This window comes from Tachyglossus aculeatus, chromosome 1 (genome assembly GCF_015852505.1).
Source record: "Tachyglossus aculeatus isolate mTacAcu1 chromosome 1, mTacAcu1.pri, whole genome shotgun sequence".
In the NCBI taxonomy this organism is placed as follows: Eukaryota; Metazoa; Chordata; class Mammalia; order Monotremata; family Tachyglossidae; genus Tachyglossus; species Tachyglossus aculeatus.
Window position 1 is genome coordinate 71,523,785 of NC_052066.1, and position 16,270 is coordinate 71,540,054.

The 16,270-nt window shown below is 46.7% G+C and overlaps 1 protein-coding gene across 1 annotated transcript in view; it reads left to right on the top strand.

Moving 5' to 3' along the window:
* The first annotated feature begins 200 nt into the window (after positions 1-200).
* Positions 201-16,270, top strand: part of EFHD1 (EF-hand domain family member D1) — an 84,029-nt gene continuing 67,959 nt past the window's right edge. Inside the window, exon 1 of the mRNA XM_038747370.1 lies at positions 201-565. Within this exon, the coding sequence (XP_038603298.1) occupies positions 234-565 (332 nt within the window). The 5' untranslated portion in view covers positions 201-233. The remainder of the gene's footprint in view (positions 566-16,270) is intronic.

A 16,270-nucleotide genomic window follows, 5' to 3' on the forward strand; every position in this document is an offset into this window, starting at 1 on the left:
GAGGGGGAGGGGGAGGGGGCGGCTCCTTCAATCCCCCTGTGGCCCCGCCCCTCGGCTTCTCTCCCCTCCCCGTCCCCTTCCCTGTCCCCTTCCCCGGCCCCAGGCTCCCGGCTCCCCTGTTCTCCCTGTCCCGGGTCTGTGGGTCTGTGTGTGTGTGTGTGTGTGTGTGTGTGTGTGTGTGTGTGTCTGTGTCCGGGGTCCGGAGGGGGGTCCGGAGGGGGGTCCGGGGGACCATGGCCGGCGAGGAGCTGGCCCACAAGCTGCAGCGCAGGCTGAGGCTGCAGGAGCGGCCGGGCCCGGACCCTGCTGCGGAGGGGAGCGGCCCGGAGGGCGCCCCGGAGGAGGGGGAGGAGGGCGGGGAGGGGGAGGGGGAGGAGGAAGGGGGCCCCCCGGCCAAAGCCATGACCGCCAACGCCGACCAGGAGCTGAGCGCTTTGCTGAGCCGCCGGCAGGGCATCAACAGGGGGGCCGCCCCGCCCCGACACTCCCGGGTCTTCAACCCCTACACCGAGTTCAAGGAGTTCAGCCGAAAGCAGATCAAGGACATGGAGGCCACCTTCAAGAGGTCAGTCCCCGGCCCGGACCCCACCCCAATCATCTTCATCATCTCATCATCATCATCATGGCATTTGTTAAGCGCTTACCGTGTGCAAAGCACTGTTATCATCATCATCATCATCATAATGATGATGGCATTTGTTAAGCGCTTACTATGTGCCCACCACTGTTCTAATATCATCATCATCATAATGATAATGGCATTTGTTAATCAATCAGTCGTATTTATTGAGCGCTTACTGTGTCCGGAGCTCTGTACTAAGCGCTTGGGAAGTACAAGTTGGCAACATATAGAGGCGGTCCCTACCCAATAGTGGGCTCACAGTCTAAAAGGGGGAGACAGAGAACAAACCAAACATACTAACAAAATAAAATAAATAGAATAGATATGTACAAGTAAAATAAATAGAGTAATAAATATGTACAAACATATATACATATACACAGGTGCTGTGGGGAAGGGAAGGAGGTAAGGTGGGGGATGGAGAGGGGGACGAGGGGGAGAGGAAGGAAGGGGCTCAGTCTGGGAAGGCCTCCTGGAGGAGGTGAGCTCCCAGCAGGGCCTTGAAGGGAGGAAGAGAGCTAGCTTGGCGGAGGGGCAGAGGGAGGGCATTCCGGGCCAAGAGAAGGACGTGGGCCGGGGGTCGACGGTGGGACAGGGGAGAACAGGGCCCGGTGAGGAGGTGAGCGACAGAGGAGCGGAGGGTGCGGGCTGGGCTGGACAAGGAGAGAAGGGAGGGGAGGTAGGAGGGGGCGAGGGGATGGACAGCCTGGAAGCCCAGGGTGAGGAGTTTCTGCCTGATGCACAGATTGATTGGTAGCCACAGGAGATTTTTGAGGAGGGGAGTAACATGCCCCGAGCGTTTCTGGACAAAGACAATCCGAGCAGCAGCATGAAGTATAGATTAAAGTGGGGAGAGACACGAGGATGGGAGATCAGAGAGAAGGCTGATGCAGTAGTCCAGGCGGGATAGGATGAGAGCTTGAACGAGCAAGCGCTTGTTAAGCGCTTACTATGTGCCCACCACTGTTTTAATCATCATCATCATCATAATCATAATGATGATGGCATTTGTTAAGCGCTTACTGTGTGCCCACCACTGTTCCAATCATCATCATCATCATCATAATCATAATGATGATGGCATTTATTAAGCGCTTACTATGTGCCCAGCACTGTTCTAAGCACTGTGGGGGGATACAGCGTGGCTCAGTACAGAGAGCCCGGGCTTTGGAGTAATAATAATAATAATAATAATAATGATGATGATAACGATGATGGCATTTGTTAAGCGCTGACCATGTGCAAAGCACTGTTCTAATCATCATCATCATCATCATCATCATAATGATAATGATGATGGCATTTGTTAAGCGCTTACTTCGTGCCCAGCACTTTTCTAAGCACTGGGGAGAATACAGCGTGGCTCAGTTCAGAGAGCCCGGGCTTTGGAGTCATAATAATAATAATAATGATAATGGTATGGCATTTGTTAAGCACTTACTATGTGCAATACACTGCTCTAATAATAATAATAATAATGATAATGATAATGGCATTTGTTAAGCGCTTACTATGTGCCCAGTACTGTTCTAAGCGCTCGGGAGGATACAAAGTGGCTCAGTGCAGAGAGCCCGGGCTTTGGAGTCATTATCATAATAACAATGATAATGATGATGGCATTTGTTAATCGCTTACTATGTGCCCAGCACTGTTCTAAGCGCGGGGGAGGATACAGCGTGGCTCAGTGGAAAGAGCCCGGGCTTTGGAGTCAGAGGTCATGGGTTCAAATCCCAGCTCCGCCACTTGTCAGCCGGGTGACTTTGGGCAAGTCACTTCACTTCTCTGTGCCTCAGTTACCTCATCTGTCAAATGGCGATTAAGACTGTGAGCCCCCCGTGGGACAACCTGATCCCCTTGTAACCTCCCCAGAGCTTAGAACAGTGCTTTGCACATAGTAAGTGCTTAATAAATGCCATTATCATTATTATTATTATTCAGCCAAAAGCAGATCAAGGACATGGAGACCACCTTCAAGAGGTCAGTCTCCATCCCAGACCCCACCCCAATCATAATGATAATAATAATGATGGCATTTGTTAAGCGCTTACTTTGTGCCCAGCACTGTTCTAAGCACTGGGGAGGATACAGTGTGGCTCAGTGGAAAGAGCCCGGGCTTTGGAGTCAGAGGTCATGGGTTCAAATCCCTGCTCTGCCGATTGACAGCTGTGTGACTTAGGGCAAGTCACTTCACTTCTCTGGGCCGCAGTTCCCTCATCTGTAAAATGGGGACGAAGACTGTGAGCCCCCCGTGGGACAACCTCATCACTGTGTAACCTCCCCAGCGCTTAGAACAGTGCTTTTCACATAGTAAGCGCTTAACAAATTCCATTGTTATTATTATTGTTATTGGGAGTCAGAGGTCTTGGGTTCTAATCCCGACCCCCCACATTTTGTTGTCTGTCTCCCCCTTCTAGACTGTGAGCCCGTTGTTGGGTAGGGACCGTCTCTAGATGTTGCCAACTTGTACTTCCCAAGCACTTGCACACAGTAAGTGCTCAATAAGTACGATTGAATGAATGAAAGTAAGCACTCAATAAGTACGATTGAATCAATGAATGAATGTCTGTTGTGTGACTTTGGGCAAGTCACTTAACTTCTCTGTGCCCGTTACCTCATCAGTAAAATGGGGATGAAGATTGTGAGCCCCAGGTGGGACCACCTGATCACCTGGTATCCCCCCAGTGCTTAGAACAGTGCTTTGCACATAGTAAGTGCTTAACAAATGCTATTATTATTATTATTATTACAAGGTGATCAGGTTGTCCCATGTGGGGCTCACAGTATTCATCCCCATTTTACAGAGGAGGGAACTGAGGCCCAAAGGAGTGAAGTGACTTGCCCAGAGTCACACAGCTGACAAGTGGCAGAGCGGGGATTTGAACCCATCACCTCCGACTCCCAAGGCTGGGCTCCTTCCACTAAGCCACGCTGCTCACAGTCTTAATTTCCATTTTATAGAGGAGGGAACTGAAGCATAGAGAAGTATGATACAGCGGAGAAGAGGATACAGCGTGGCTCAGTGAAAAGAGCCCGGGCTTGAGAGTCAGAGGTCTTGGGTTCTAATCCCGGCTCCACCACATTTTGTTGTCTGTCTCCCCCTTCTAGACTGTGAGCCCGCTGTTGGGTAGGGACCGTTTCTGTATGTTGCCAACTTGTACTTCCCAAGCGCTTAGTACAGTGCTCTGCACACAGTAAGTGCTCAATAAATACGGTTGAATGAAGAAACGAAGTGACTTGCCCAGAGTTACACAGCTGACAAGTGGCAGAGCGGGGATTGGAACCCATGACCTGTGACGCCCATGCCCTTGCCACAAAGACACGCTGCTTAAATCATCATCAGCATTAGGTTCCGTTCCTTAAGCGCTTACTCTGTGCCCAGCGCTCTTCTGAACCTTGGCGTGGAGGCGAGGGCAACAGGTTGTCCCACATGGGGCTCACAGTCTTCATCCCCATTGTGCAGATGAGGTCACTGAGGCCCGGAGAAGTGAAGTGGCTTGCCCAAGTTCACACAGCAGACCATTCATTCATTCATTTGTATTTATTGAGCACTTACTGTGTGCAGAGCACTGTACTAAGCGCTTGGGAAGTACAAGTTAGCAACATATGGAGACGGTCCCTACCCAACAGCGGGCTCACAGTCTAGAAGGGGGACCTCCATCCTGGGGGGTCTCCCTGAACAAAATCCTCTACTTTCTCCTGGGGAAACAAAGTCTTGGGAGGCTGCCGGCATCCTAAAAAGTTGGGGGGAATATCTGTGTGTGTGTGTGTGTGTGTGTGTGTGTATGTTTGGGGAGGGGGCGTGTGTGTATGTGTGTGTATGTTTGGGGAGGGGGTGTGTGTGTATGTTTATGTGTATATATGTTTGGGGAGGGGGCCACTTTCCCTGAGAGCGCCTAGCTTGGGCCGGATCTTGTGGCTTGACAGTGGGGTCATGTTTTTCTAACCGTCCCGCCAAAACCTTTACAAAGAAACTTTTACTAAGCTCCATTATTAGAAGGTTCCTGGAGCCTTATTACCCTGAAGCTGATAATCAATCAATCATTCAATCGTATTTATTGAGCGCTTACTATGTGCAGAGCACTGTACTAACCGCTTGGGAAGTACAAGTCGGCAGCATATAGAGACAGTCCCTACAGCAGCTTCCTCCCCTGCTCTCGGTAGTCAGCCATCCATCCATCCAACTAAACACCCCGACTCTTCTTCCTCCTCCAGAAAGGAAGGGAATGGGGGATGAGGGTTAATCAGCTCCTACTCCTTACTCCTCATTTCTTCAGTTTTTTAAAAAAAACAACAAAGGGGTTAGGATCATCTTCCTCTTCTGGGGAGGAGAGAGGTAAGGGCTCCCTCCGTTTGGGCCAGCAGCAAAGACACCGAATAGTGAGCATTCCTTCCAACTTGTCCCATGACCTTCCTGGTTCTCTTTTCGGTGTACGTGTAATCTTGTGTAATAAGTTCCAGTTCTAAACCTGATTTTTCAGCTCCAATCTGGTGATGCAACTGCTTCATTCCACTCCAGATGGGTAATTCCAAATCGGGTGACCCTGTTGAGGGTTAACTTGTGCTCTGGAAGAATTAAGGGTCACCCGCATTCAGAGTTGTTTCACTCTTCCTGTGGACATGCCAACTCTGGGTTTGTTTGTTTTTTTTCTCCCTTTGCCCAAGCTTCTAGGTTCCCAAGGCTGGGCTGGCCAGTTCATACACTGGTTCATTTTTAAAGCTTGTAGGATGCTTATCCTCAGTCTATATTTTTATTTCGAGAAACTTTGAGAACTGCATCCAACAGCAATGCACCCCCAGCCTTACCATGAATCAGAGGGGGTGGTCCTGACTCTTGAAAGCATTCGTGGTTTAGTGGAAAGAGCCTGGGCTTGGGAGTCAGATGTTGTGCGTTCTAATCCCGTTCCGCCACTTGTCTGCTGTGTGGCCTTGGGCAAGTCGCTTCACTTCTCTGTGCCTCAGTTACCTCATCTGTAAAACGGGGATTGAGACTGTGAGCTCCACGTGGGACAACCTCATTACCTTGTATTTACCCCAGAATAGTCCATGGCATACACTAAGTGCTTAACAAATACCATAAGTATTATTATTATTATTATTAGGCGTGCCCTTGGAGCAGAAACCAGCAGAGTGACATCAGGGACTCCAAAAGGGGGGAAATGGGAGTATGTTTCATTTGTTTATGTGCGTAAGTCCCTCCTGAGTCTGATTACTGGAGACAGTGAACCAACCTGCAGTTTTCTTTGCTGTTCTCACCCAAGTATTTCTAAGCCAGTTATTTTGGACCAGACATTTGTCCAATTAAACTAATTAACCACGGGCACAGTAACAAATCCAGGTGGAAAAGAAGGGGTTTGGAACCCTTAGCTAGACAGCCTGAGAGATGATAAAATAATTAGCGATGAAATAATGATCTGGACAAAAAGCGTCATGGTAAAAAAAAATGAGCGTGGTAAAAAAAAAAAAAGCCAGGTCTTGGTTAGGCTTAACTTGTGCTGCTCCATACCTCTCTGCCTCTCTTTTCCAACCTCAGCCCTGCTTCATGCCTCGAAGGAGAAATGATGACTGTCTGGCCAAAGCTACTTCATGGACACACAGGGCTCTTTCAAATTTCTCTTAATGGTTGATTGTTAAAGACGAAAGCAAGCTTGATTTGTTTCTTTTCCGAAAGGTTTTGCCAACGATCTTTGTCAGGTGGCGTACTGCGGCAGGCCATAGCCACAAAGTGATCTTTAGCAGTTGAGTGTTATGTACAAGGGTTCAAGCTCATGGCCCAAATAAAGGCCCACTAAGAAATGATGCGCTCCATCTGGACTTGCATGTTGACCCGGTTTGGAGCTTTGATGGCCGCTTGTTCCAGTCCCAAATAGCAGGAAACGGCTCTAGTCATTCAACGTCGGGGCAAAAAATCACAGCAACTCTTAGTACAGTGCTGTGCACACAGTAAATATTCAATAAATACCACAGATTGATGGACTCCACAGAATAGTTAGAGGATAAAGGATGGGGTCCATGGAGCTCCATCCCCTTCAAGATAGTGTTGTGTTTTTTTTCCTCCACTTAAAAATCCTGGCATAGACCAGTGAATTGGTGTCTTTGGATATCCTTTCCCATCCTCCTATCCCTGACGTTTCCCATTTGATTGGACTCACTCCAGTAAAGCACCCATATGGTTCCCTTCCTCCTTCCCTCAAAGGAAAAGTTTTTTTTCTAAAAAAAAGTATTAAGGATGATAAGGAGGATAGGAGGAGCTCCGTGGCTCAGTGGAAAGAGCACGGGCTTTGGAGCCAGAGGTCTTGGGTTTGAATTCCGACTCCGCCACATGTCTGCAGTGTGACTTTGGGCAAGTCACTTAACTTCTCTTAACTTCCTTTTAGACTGTGAGCCCACTGTTGGGTAGGGACTGTCTCTATATGTTGCGAACTTGTACTTCGCAAGTGCTTAGTACAGTGCTCTGCACACAGTAAGCGCTCAATAAATACGATTGACTGATTCTCTGAGCCTCAGTTGCCTCATCTGTAAAATGGGGATTAAGACTGTGAGCCTCATGTGGGACAACTTGATCACCTTGTAACCCCCCCAGAGCTTAGAACAGTGCTCTGCACATAGTAAGAGCTTAACAAATGCCATTATTATTATTATCATTTTATAAGAAAGAAAAGGAGAGGGAGAGATGGGAAAACAGCAGCTGTGGACCAAATCTTGGAGAAAATAATAGTAATACGTGTGTTTAGTACAGTGCTCCGCACACAGTAAGCGCTCAATAAATACGATTGAATGAATGAATCTTTAAGCCCTTACTATGTCCAAGGCACTGTACTAAGTGCTAGGGTGGATAGAAGCAAAATGGGTTGGACACAGTCCCTGTCCCACCTGGGGCTCACGGTCTCGATCCCCATCTTACAGATGAAGGCACTGAGGCCCAGGGAAGTGAAGTGACTTGCCCAAGGCCTCACAGCAGACAAGTAGCAGAGCCGGGATTAGAACCCACGACATTCCGACTCCCAGGCCCGTGTTCAATCCACCACGCCGTGCTGCTGAAGGGAGAAATAAAATCAAACTAGGCAGGGTTGAGTGCTTGGCTCAGTGGCAAGAGCTTGGGAGTCAGAGGGCGTGAGTTCTCATCCTGGCTCTGCCACTTGTCTGCTGTGTGACTTTGGGCAAGCCACTTCACTTCTCTGGGCCTCAGTTACCTCATCTGGAAAATGGGGACTAAGACTGTAAGCCCCACGCGGGACAACCCATTAACCTTGTATCCACCCCGGTGCTTAGAACAGCAGTGCTTGGCACATAATAAGTGCTTAGCATATACCATTATTATTATTAATTATTATTATTCACTCAACATTCTCTTGGGCACCTTCCAAAGCATCTCCAGCCCCTCTGCAGTTTCTTGCTGACCTTGGGTCTTCACTGTAGTTAAAAGCAGAGCTTTCAATGCCTCTCTTGATATGGGTATCTTAAAGATAGCTAAACCACACTCCTTATCTTCCTCCATCCTATCAGTCAATCAAACAATGGTATATAATGAGCGCTTATTAGGTGCAGAGCACTGTACTAAGTGCTTGGGGGAGTACAGTACAACAGAAGCAGCAGAAATGTTCCCAAGTGACAGTCTTTGGGTGGGAAGATGACCCTAGAAGGCCCCAAGGAAGGGCTTGGCCAGCCCACCCCATAGTTGCTTTAATAAATAAATAAATAAATGATTATGTTCCCTAAATAAAGTCCCATAAAGTCCCATAAATTAATAAATAAATGGAACTTAATAAATTCCATTGCTCGATCGGTTGATTGATTGGACTGATGTCATGGGGTTTCGTTGTTCTGTTCTTCCTTACCATCTCAATCATCAGGTAGAGACATTGTAGCTATTGTGAAGCTTGAAACTGGCCAAATGCCAAAGCAAGTTGGCGTGAGTGTCCAATAAGCTTAGGCAAAATGTGTCCACAACATAGCCAACATCATTATTATTGTTACTATTAATTGTGTTATTTCTGAAGTGTTTACTCTGTGCTAATCATTGTACTGAGTTAAACATATTATCTTAATACGTTATCTCCATTACATGTTTGAGCCTGAAGAATCTGGAATAACCTGTCATTAGACACCAGCCACTTTTCTATCTACTTGAGATTCTGCTTTCCATCATCGCCCTCAGGGAGCTTGCTGATGGGCTAGAAGATTGTGTGTGCAAATTTTGTTATGGCTATTTGTTTATGCATCTGTAGCCCTGTCAAAAAAAAGTTTCATAGCAGTTGGGCAAGTCCTATTTAAACTTTCCCTTTCCTCCGAAGAAGTGCTTGACTAATGTGGATAAGAGAGGAAGAGGCAGATTCATTAGGCTACCCCAGATTTTCAAACAATTAAACTATTGGCTGTACTCTAATCCCCACTCTACCTCCTGCTGGGGTGTATCTAAAAGCCTCATTTTTGCGGAGAGGAAAACTGATCAAGTAAATAATTTGGCTGCCCCAGGCATCTGGTGTTGTCAGAAGCTCAGAGGAACCCTCTTAGCCCTTGAGCAAATATTTTAAATTAGGGAAGACACCAACTATTTGCATCTTTTCCTGGGGTCTGTCCTTGAGACATTATCAAGCATTAATAATAGTAACCATAATTGTGATATTTAAGAACTTAGAATGTTCCAAGCACAGTTCTAATAATAATAATAATAATAATAATGGCATTTATTAAGCACTTACTATGTGCAAAGGACTGTTCTAAGAACTGGGGTTGATCCAGGATATGCAGGGCGAACATTGTCCGTCTGTCCATGATGTGACCTATGAAGGACTCATCTCCTAAGGGGAATGGGTATTGAGCCCCCATTTTGCTGAAATGTGGAGCAGTTAAGTGACTTTACTTCTATTTATTCTGATGACTTGACACCTGTCTACATGTTTTGTTTTGTTGTCTCTCTCCCCCTTCTAGACTGTGAGCGCTTAGTACAGTGCTCTGCACACAGTAAGCGCTCAATAAATACGATTGATGTGAGACCGTTGTTGGGTAGGGACCGTCTCTATATGTTGCCAACTTGTACTTCCCAAGCGCTTAGTACAGTGCTCTGCACACAGTAAGCGCTCAATAAATACGATTGAATGAATGAATGAATGAATGACTTGCGCAAGGTCACAGAGCAGAGAAGTGTGCCTAGAAAAGTGCCTGGCATACAGTAAGCTTTTAACAAATACCATAAAAAAAAGTGGTGGAGCCTGTAATTTCCCCTCTAAACTGTAAGCTCATTATGGGTAGGGAATGTGTCTACTAAGTCTATTATACTGTACTCTCCCAAGTACATAGTACAGTGCCCTGCACGCAGTAAGCACTCAATAAATACCATTGATTGATTGATTGGATTAGAACTCAGGCATTTTGCTAGAGGGAGGGGTAGATATCCCCTGTTTGGAATGCACTAATTGGGATTGGCGTGGATCCTAACCACAGCAGGAATGGGTTTCTTCCATCAGTGTCTCCAAGATCCCAAGCCCGAAACAGCTCACTCCATTAAGTATTCTACCTTTCCGTCCTCTGAAACCCAGCAGCTCTTGCCTGTTTCATGTCCATCCACCCTTGGCTTTGTTGATAAGATTCGGCGTGTGGGGTGGCGGAATAGAACTGTGGCAGAATGAGGCAGACAAACAAAGAGTCCTTTTGAGTCCTCGTTATATTGTACTCTTCCAAGTGCTTCGTACGGTGCTCTGCACACAGCGAGTGCTCAATAAAAACGATTGAAAGAATGAATGTGGCCGAAGGAAGCAAGAGGGGATGTGGATCAGGGAAAGGACGACGGCAAGAAGTAGTCCAGAAAAGGGAGCAAAAGACAGGGGAAAAAAGTACAGCCATGCTGTGGGGGGGAGCTAATGCATCCCTGCGTTCGGCAGGTCTGAAGACTTGAGTGATGTTTAGTGTGGAATGTTAAAAGGGATCGCTCACCCTTGAATCAAATTCCTTACAACCTTCCAAAGTGGTGAGGGCTTCAGAGCCAGACACAATTATGCAGGAGGTGGAGGTTCCCTCCATTGGCTACCTGCGGTTTTAAAGTTCTCTGTGACCAGCGCTGATCTCCTTCTATTCCAGATATGCCCAAGACCTCCAGGAAGGCCCAGGCAACTCTCTGTAGGGAGTAAAGAGTTTCTCTATCCGCACAGATCCCCACAAAAAACAAGCTGCCGGGAATAGAAAATAAAAACTAGGGGTATACATTCCTTTTAATCCCCAGTGCCTGATTTCTTTTGGGCTTAGGGGTTGAGCGGGATTGGCCTGGGAGAAGGAAGAGGAGGCAGTGTTTCATTTTCCTGTCTATTCTACAGGTTCTGTGATAATTTTATTGTTAACATCAATCAGTGAATCATATTTCTTGAGCGCTTACTCAGTGCATATTGGCCAACTGGCACGTGATCCCACAATCTGAGGTTTGGGCCCACAGCATGGTTTAGTGGATAGAGCATGGGCCTAAGAGTCGGAAGGACCTAGGTTCTAATTCAGGCTCTGCCACATATCTGCTGTATGACCTTGGGCAAGGCACTTAATTACTCTGTGCCTCAGTTACCTCATCTGTAAAATGGGGATTGAGTGTGAGCCCCATCTGGGACATGGGCTGTGTCCAGACTGGTTAATTTGTATCTGCCCCAGTGCTTAGAACAGTGCGTGGCACGTAGTAAGTGCTTAAGTATCATTATTATTATTAGCTACCGATTCCCTCTGAGCTGTCCCTTTTATTGACTGGCCAGCTCACCACAACAATCACACCATTCCTCTTGGCCTCCCCAAGCGTATTGGAGCCATGATTTTAGTGGGTGTGTTGTTGTGTTGAGAGCTGCCGAGGAAAACGGGATCCTTTGGAACTTTGCCCCAGACTCCCAAGCTCTACCTCGGCTTCTTTGTATGCTTCGACAAGGACTTTTCTTGCTTCTTTCTCTTTCCTTTTTCCCTGTAGTTTTACCCACTTTCCCAAAAGTTCACAAAAATTCAAGTGTGGGAAGTGCCTTTTTTTTTTGTATTAGAATGTATGGAGGGCTGCCTTGTTTTTTTTTAGGTATTCTTTCTGAGTCAGTGGAGAAGCATATTCCTGTCTGTTTCCAACAGTTATCGGTGGTGCAAAATTCTCATTAGCACACAAAGCAGACCACCTTTTCCAGTGCATATAGAGCTCCAAAAGTGTGTGAAGACATTTGAAGCTGTCCCTTCTTTCTCCCCTTACTCTCCCTTCACTCTTTTCAGAACTGAGAAGCAGTGTGGTCTAGTGGAAAGAGCACAGGCCTGGGCGGCTGAGGGACCTGAGTTCTAATCCTGGCTCCACCACTTGTTGGCTCTGTGACCTGGGGCAAGTCACTTCACTAGAACAGTGCATGGCACATGGTGTGCTCTTAGCAAATACCATAAAAAAAGCGTTCTGCATGGCAAGGACTGAAGAGGAAGAACGGGCCACAGCCTTGCCAGTTAATAAAGTAAAATGTTGATGATTTGAGCTGATTGTGGCTCTATCAGATCATCCAAAATTTGGGTAATTGAACAGGTGTTTATCTAGTCTGAGAGTCTTCATTTATAGTTTAGTTGGTGACGAGCAAGGAGGTTCAGAAAGAATTTGAAGCAGGGGAGGAATTAATTGCCTCCAAATTCAGTGCAGCCAAGACCAAGCGACCTGGTATTTAAGAGATCTAGGTCAGACAGGAAATCCTAATTTCACTTGAAGTGTCAGATTTACACGGGAAGGCTGGAAGGTCAGTGTTTGGAAAAGAGAGGACAAAAACATGACACCTCAACTTTAAACTCCATCAAGTTTACAGCCTTGCCTACAAAATCCCAAAGGAGAGGGTGGGAGAAATATGACTTAGCTTCATGAAGTATCTTTTTATTAAGAGTCTGAAGCAGTGAGATCATGCATCCCAAGAAGCCTGCACCGCTGATTCCATATCCTTCTGCCAGAATGACAGCATTGAGATTGAATCAAGTAAATACAAATTTAGTGTACTCTTCCACCCTTTTTCTTTTTTTTCTTTTAAATAGCGCTCATAAAATGTTCCCTGTGTTGAATGACCTGGCCGGGAGGTTGTTGAAGGTGCCTTGTGAAGATTGTTTTTAAAAGGAAGAGGGTTTGAGGGTTGTTTTTCTTTGGGAGAGGGAGGTGGTGTGTGTGATTTGCTTTTCTTCAGCTTGCTGGGACCAGGGGGTGAATAAAATAAACAGAGCTGTTTCTCCCGAAGGTCAGGCCGTGCCCTTGACACTGCTGCCTGATTTACCAATCAGCCACACCCTCCATAAAACCCTGTGGGTTAATGGTGCTCCCCTTTGGCAGGAGGTGAAGGGGAGAAAGGTTTAGTTTCCCAAATGCAGGGGGGCGGGGTTAGATTTGAAGATTAGGAGCCTAGTTATTTTCCGGACAAAAGGGCAATTTTCTGGCAGGAAATCATAGCCCTGAAAGGGCCTTGAGCTGGCCTAGTCTGGCCTTCTTATCTCCAGGCCTTTTGAGGCACCTAAACCACCCACCCCTCTGGGGAAGGAGGTTCCACAACCGGCCTCAGTAATCCATGCTAGCTAGTGCTGAAGGGCCCAAACTTTCAGGAAATTCCATGTTAAAAATACATTTCCTTGGACAATTCAGAACCGTTGAAGAGGGAAATTCTGAAACCAACTCGCTTGAATTATGAGATTGCAGAATAAAAATAACATCCTTCCATGCTTCCAGAATGAGACCCAAAAGTCCCATAGCTGGATGGTGCAACAAGCCCAGAAAACCAAGAGCACAGGGCTGAGAGTCAGAAGGACCTGGGTTCTAATCCCACTCTGCCACTTGTCTGCTGTGTGACCTTGGGCAAGTCACTTCACTTCTGTGCCTCTGTTCCCTCATCTGTAAAATGGAGATTAAGATTGTGAGCCCCATGTGGAACATGGACTGTGTCCAACCTGGTTCATTTGTTCATTTATTCAGTCGCATTTCCTGAGTGCTAATTCATTCATTCAGTTGTATTTATTGAGTGCTTACTGTGTGCAGAGCACTGTACTAAGCGACTGGGAAGTACAAGGAAAGCAGCGTGGCTCAGTGGAAAGAGCCCGGGCTTTGGAGTCCGAGGTCGTGGGTTCAAATCCTGGCTCTGCCACTTGTCAGCTGTGTGATTTTGGGCAAGTCACTTAACTTCTCTGGGCCTCAGTTCCGTCATCTGTAAAATGGGGATGAAGACTGTGAGTCCCACGTAGGACAACCTGATTACCTTGTATCCACCCCAGCGCTTAGAACAGTGCTTGGCACATAGTAAGCACTTAACAAATACCAACATTATTATTATTATTATTATTACAAATCGGCAAATTTGGCAAAGTACAAATTACTGTGAAGAGCACTGAACTAAGCCCTTGGAAGGGTACAATACAGCAATAAACAGACACATTCCCTGTCCACAAGGAATTTATAGTCTAGAAGGGGGGAGACAGACATTAATACAGCTAAATAAATTACAGATATGTACATAAGTGTTGTGGGGCTGAGAGGGGGGAAGAACAAAGGGAGCAGGTCAGGGCAACATAGAAAGGAGTGGGAGAAGAGGAAGGGGGTCATAGTCAGGGAAGGCCTCTTGGAGGAGATGTGTCTTCAATAAAGGCTTTGAAGGGAGGGGAGAGTAATTTTTGGATTTGAGGAGGGAGGGAATTCTAGGTCAGAGACAGGACATGGCTGTGGGGTCAGTGGTGAGATGTGAGATGGAGGCACAGTGAGAAGTTTAGCATTAGAGGAGCCAAGTGTGTGGGCTGGGCTGTAGTAAGAGAGTAATGAGGTGAGGTAGGAGGAGACAAGGTGATTAAGTGCTTTAAAGCCAGTGGTGAGGAGTTTTTGTTTGATAAGGAGGTGGATGGGCAACCACAGGAGTTTTTTGAGGAGCCGGGTGACATGTCCTGAACGTTTCTGTAGAAAGGTGATCTGGACAGCAGGATGAAGTTTTGACTAGAGTGGGGAGAGACAGAGGGCTGGGCAGTCAGCAAGGAGGCTGATGCAGTAATAATAATAATAATAATAATGATGGCATTTGTTAAGCGCTTACTATGTGCAAAACACTGTTCTAAGCACTGGGGGGGATACAAGGTGATCAGGTTGTCCCACATGGGGCTCACAATCTTAATCCCCATTTTACAGATGAGGTCACTGGGGCTCAGAGAAATTAAGTGACTTGCCCAAGGTCACACAGCAGACATGTGGCAGAGCCAGGATTCGAACCCATGACCTCTGACTCCCAAGCCCAGGCTCTTTCCACTGAGCCACGCTGCTTCTCTATAATAATAATAATAATGATGATGATGATGGCATTTGTTAAGCGCTTACTGTGTGCAAAGCACTGTTCTAAGCGCTGGGGAGGTTACAAGGTGATCAGGTTGTCCCATGGGGGGCTCACAGTCTTAATCCCCATTTTACAGCTGAGGTAACTGAGGCACAGAGAAGTAAAGTGACTTGCTCAAAGTCACACAGCTGACAGTTGGCGGAGCCGGGATTTGAACCCATGACCTCTGACTCCAAAGCCAGTGCTCTTTCCACTGAGCCACGCTGGGATAGGATGAGTGATTATATTAACGTGGTAGCAGTTTGGATGGAGAGGAAAGGGTGGATTTTAGTGATGTCGTGAAGATGGGACAGACAGGATTTAGTGATGGATTGAATATGTGGGTTCATTCAATAGTATTTATTGAGCACTTACTGTGTGCAGAGCACTGTACTAAGTGCTTGGGAAGTGCAAATCGGCAACATATAGAGACGGTCCCTACCCAACAATGGGCTCACAGTCTAGAAGGTTGAATGAAAGAGCGGAGACAAGGATAAGGCCAAGGTTCCAGGCTTGTGAGACAGGAAGGATGGTGGTGCCGTCCTATCGTGATGGAAAAGTCAGGGTGGAGGATAGGGTTTGGATGGGAAGATAAGGAGTTCTATTTAGCGTGTATGTACCCCAGTGCTTAGTACAATCAATCAATCAATCAATCAATCAATTGTATTTATTGAGCGCTTACTGTGTGCAGAGCACTGTACTAAGCGCTTGGGAAGTACAAGTTGGCAACATATAGAGACGGTCCCTACCCAACAGTGGGCTCACAGTCTAGAAGGGGGAGACAGAGAACAAAAAAAACCATTAACAAAATAAAATAAATAGAATAGATATATACAAGTAAAATAAATAAATAAATAAATAAATAGAGTAATAAATATGTACAAACATATATACAGGTGCTGTGGGGAAGGGAAGGAGGTAAGGCAGGAGGATGGAGAGGGGGAGGAGGGGGAGAGGAAGGAGGGGGCTCAGTCTGGGAAGGCCTCCTGGAGGAAGTGAGCTCTCAGTAGGGCTTTGAAGGGAAGAAGAGATCTACAGTGCCTGGCACATAGTAAGTGCTTAATAAATGCCATAAAAACCGGACAAACAAAATGAAACTGCTTTGCTCTTGGGAGAGGGTACTGAAAAGCACAGGAGTCCCAAGGTGGGGAAAGTCTGGGTCAGCCTGGTGGGCCAATTTAGGAGTGAGATTAATGGGCTCCAGAGGGACTTGGTGTCTAGCCTTACGTCTTCAGGGACTGTTGTTTTGATGGGCAGAACAACCTTTGGGACCTTAAGAGATACAGAGTCATAACACTTCCTGGAGCAGCATGGCATAGTGAGTAGAGTACGGGCCTGGGTATCAGAA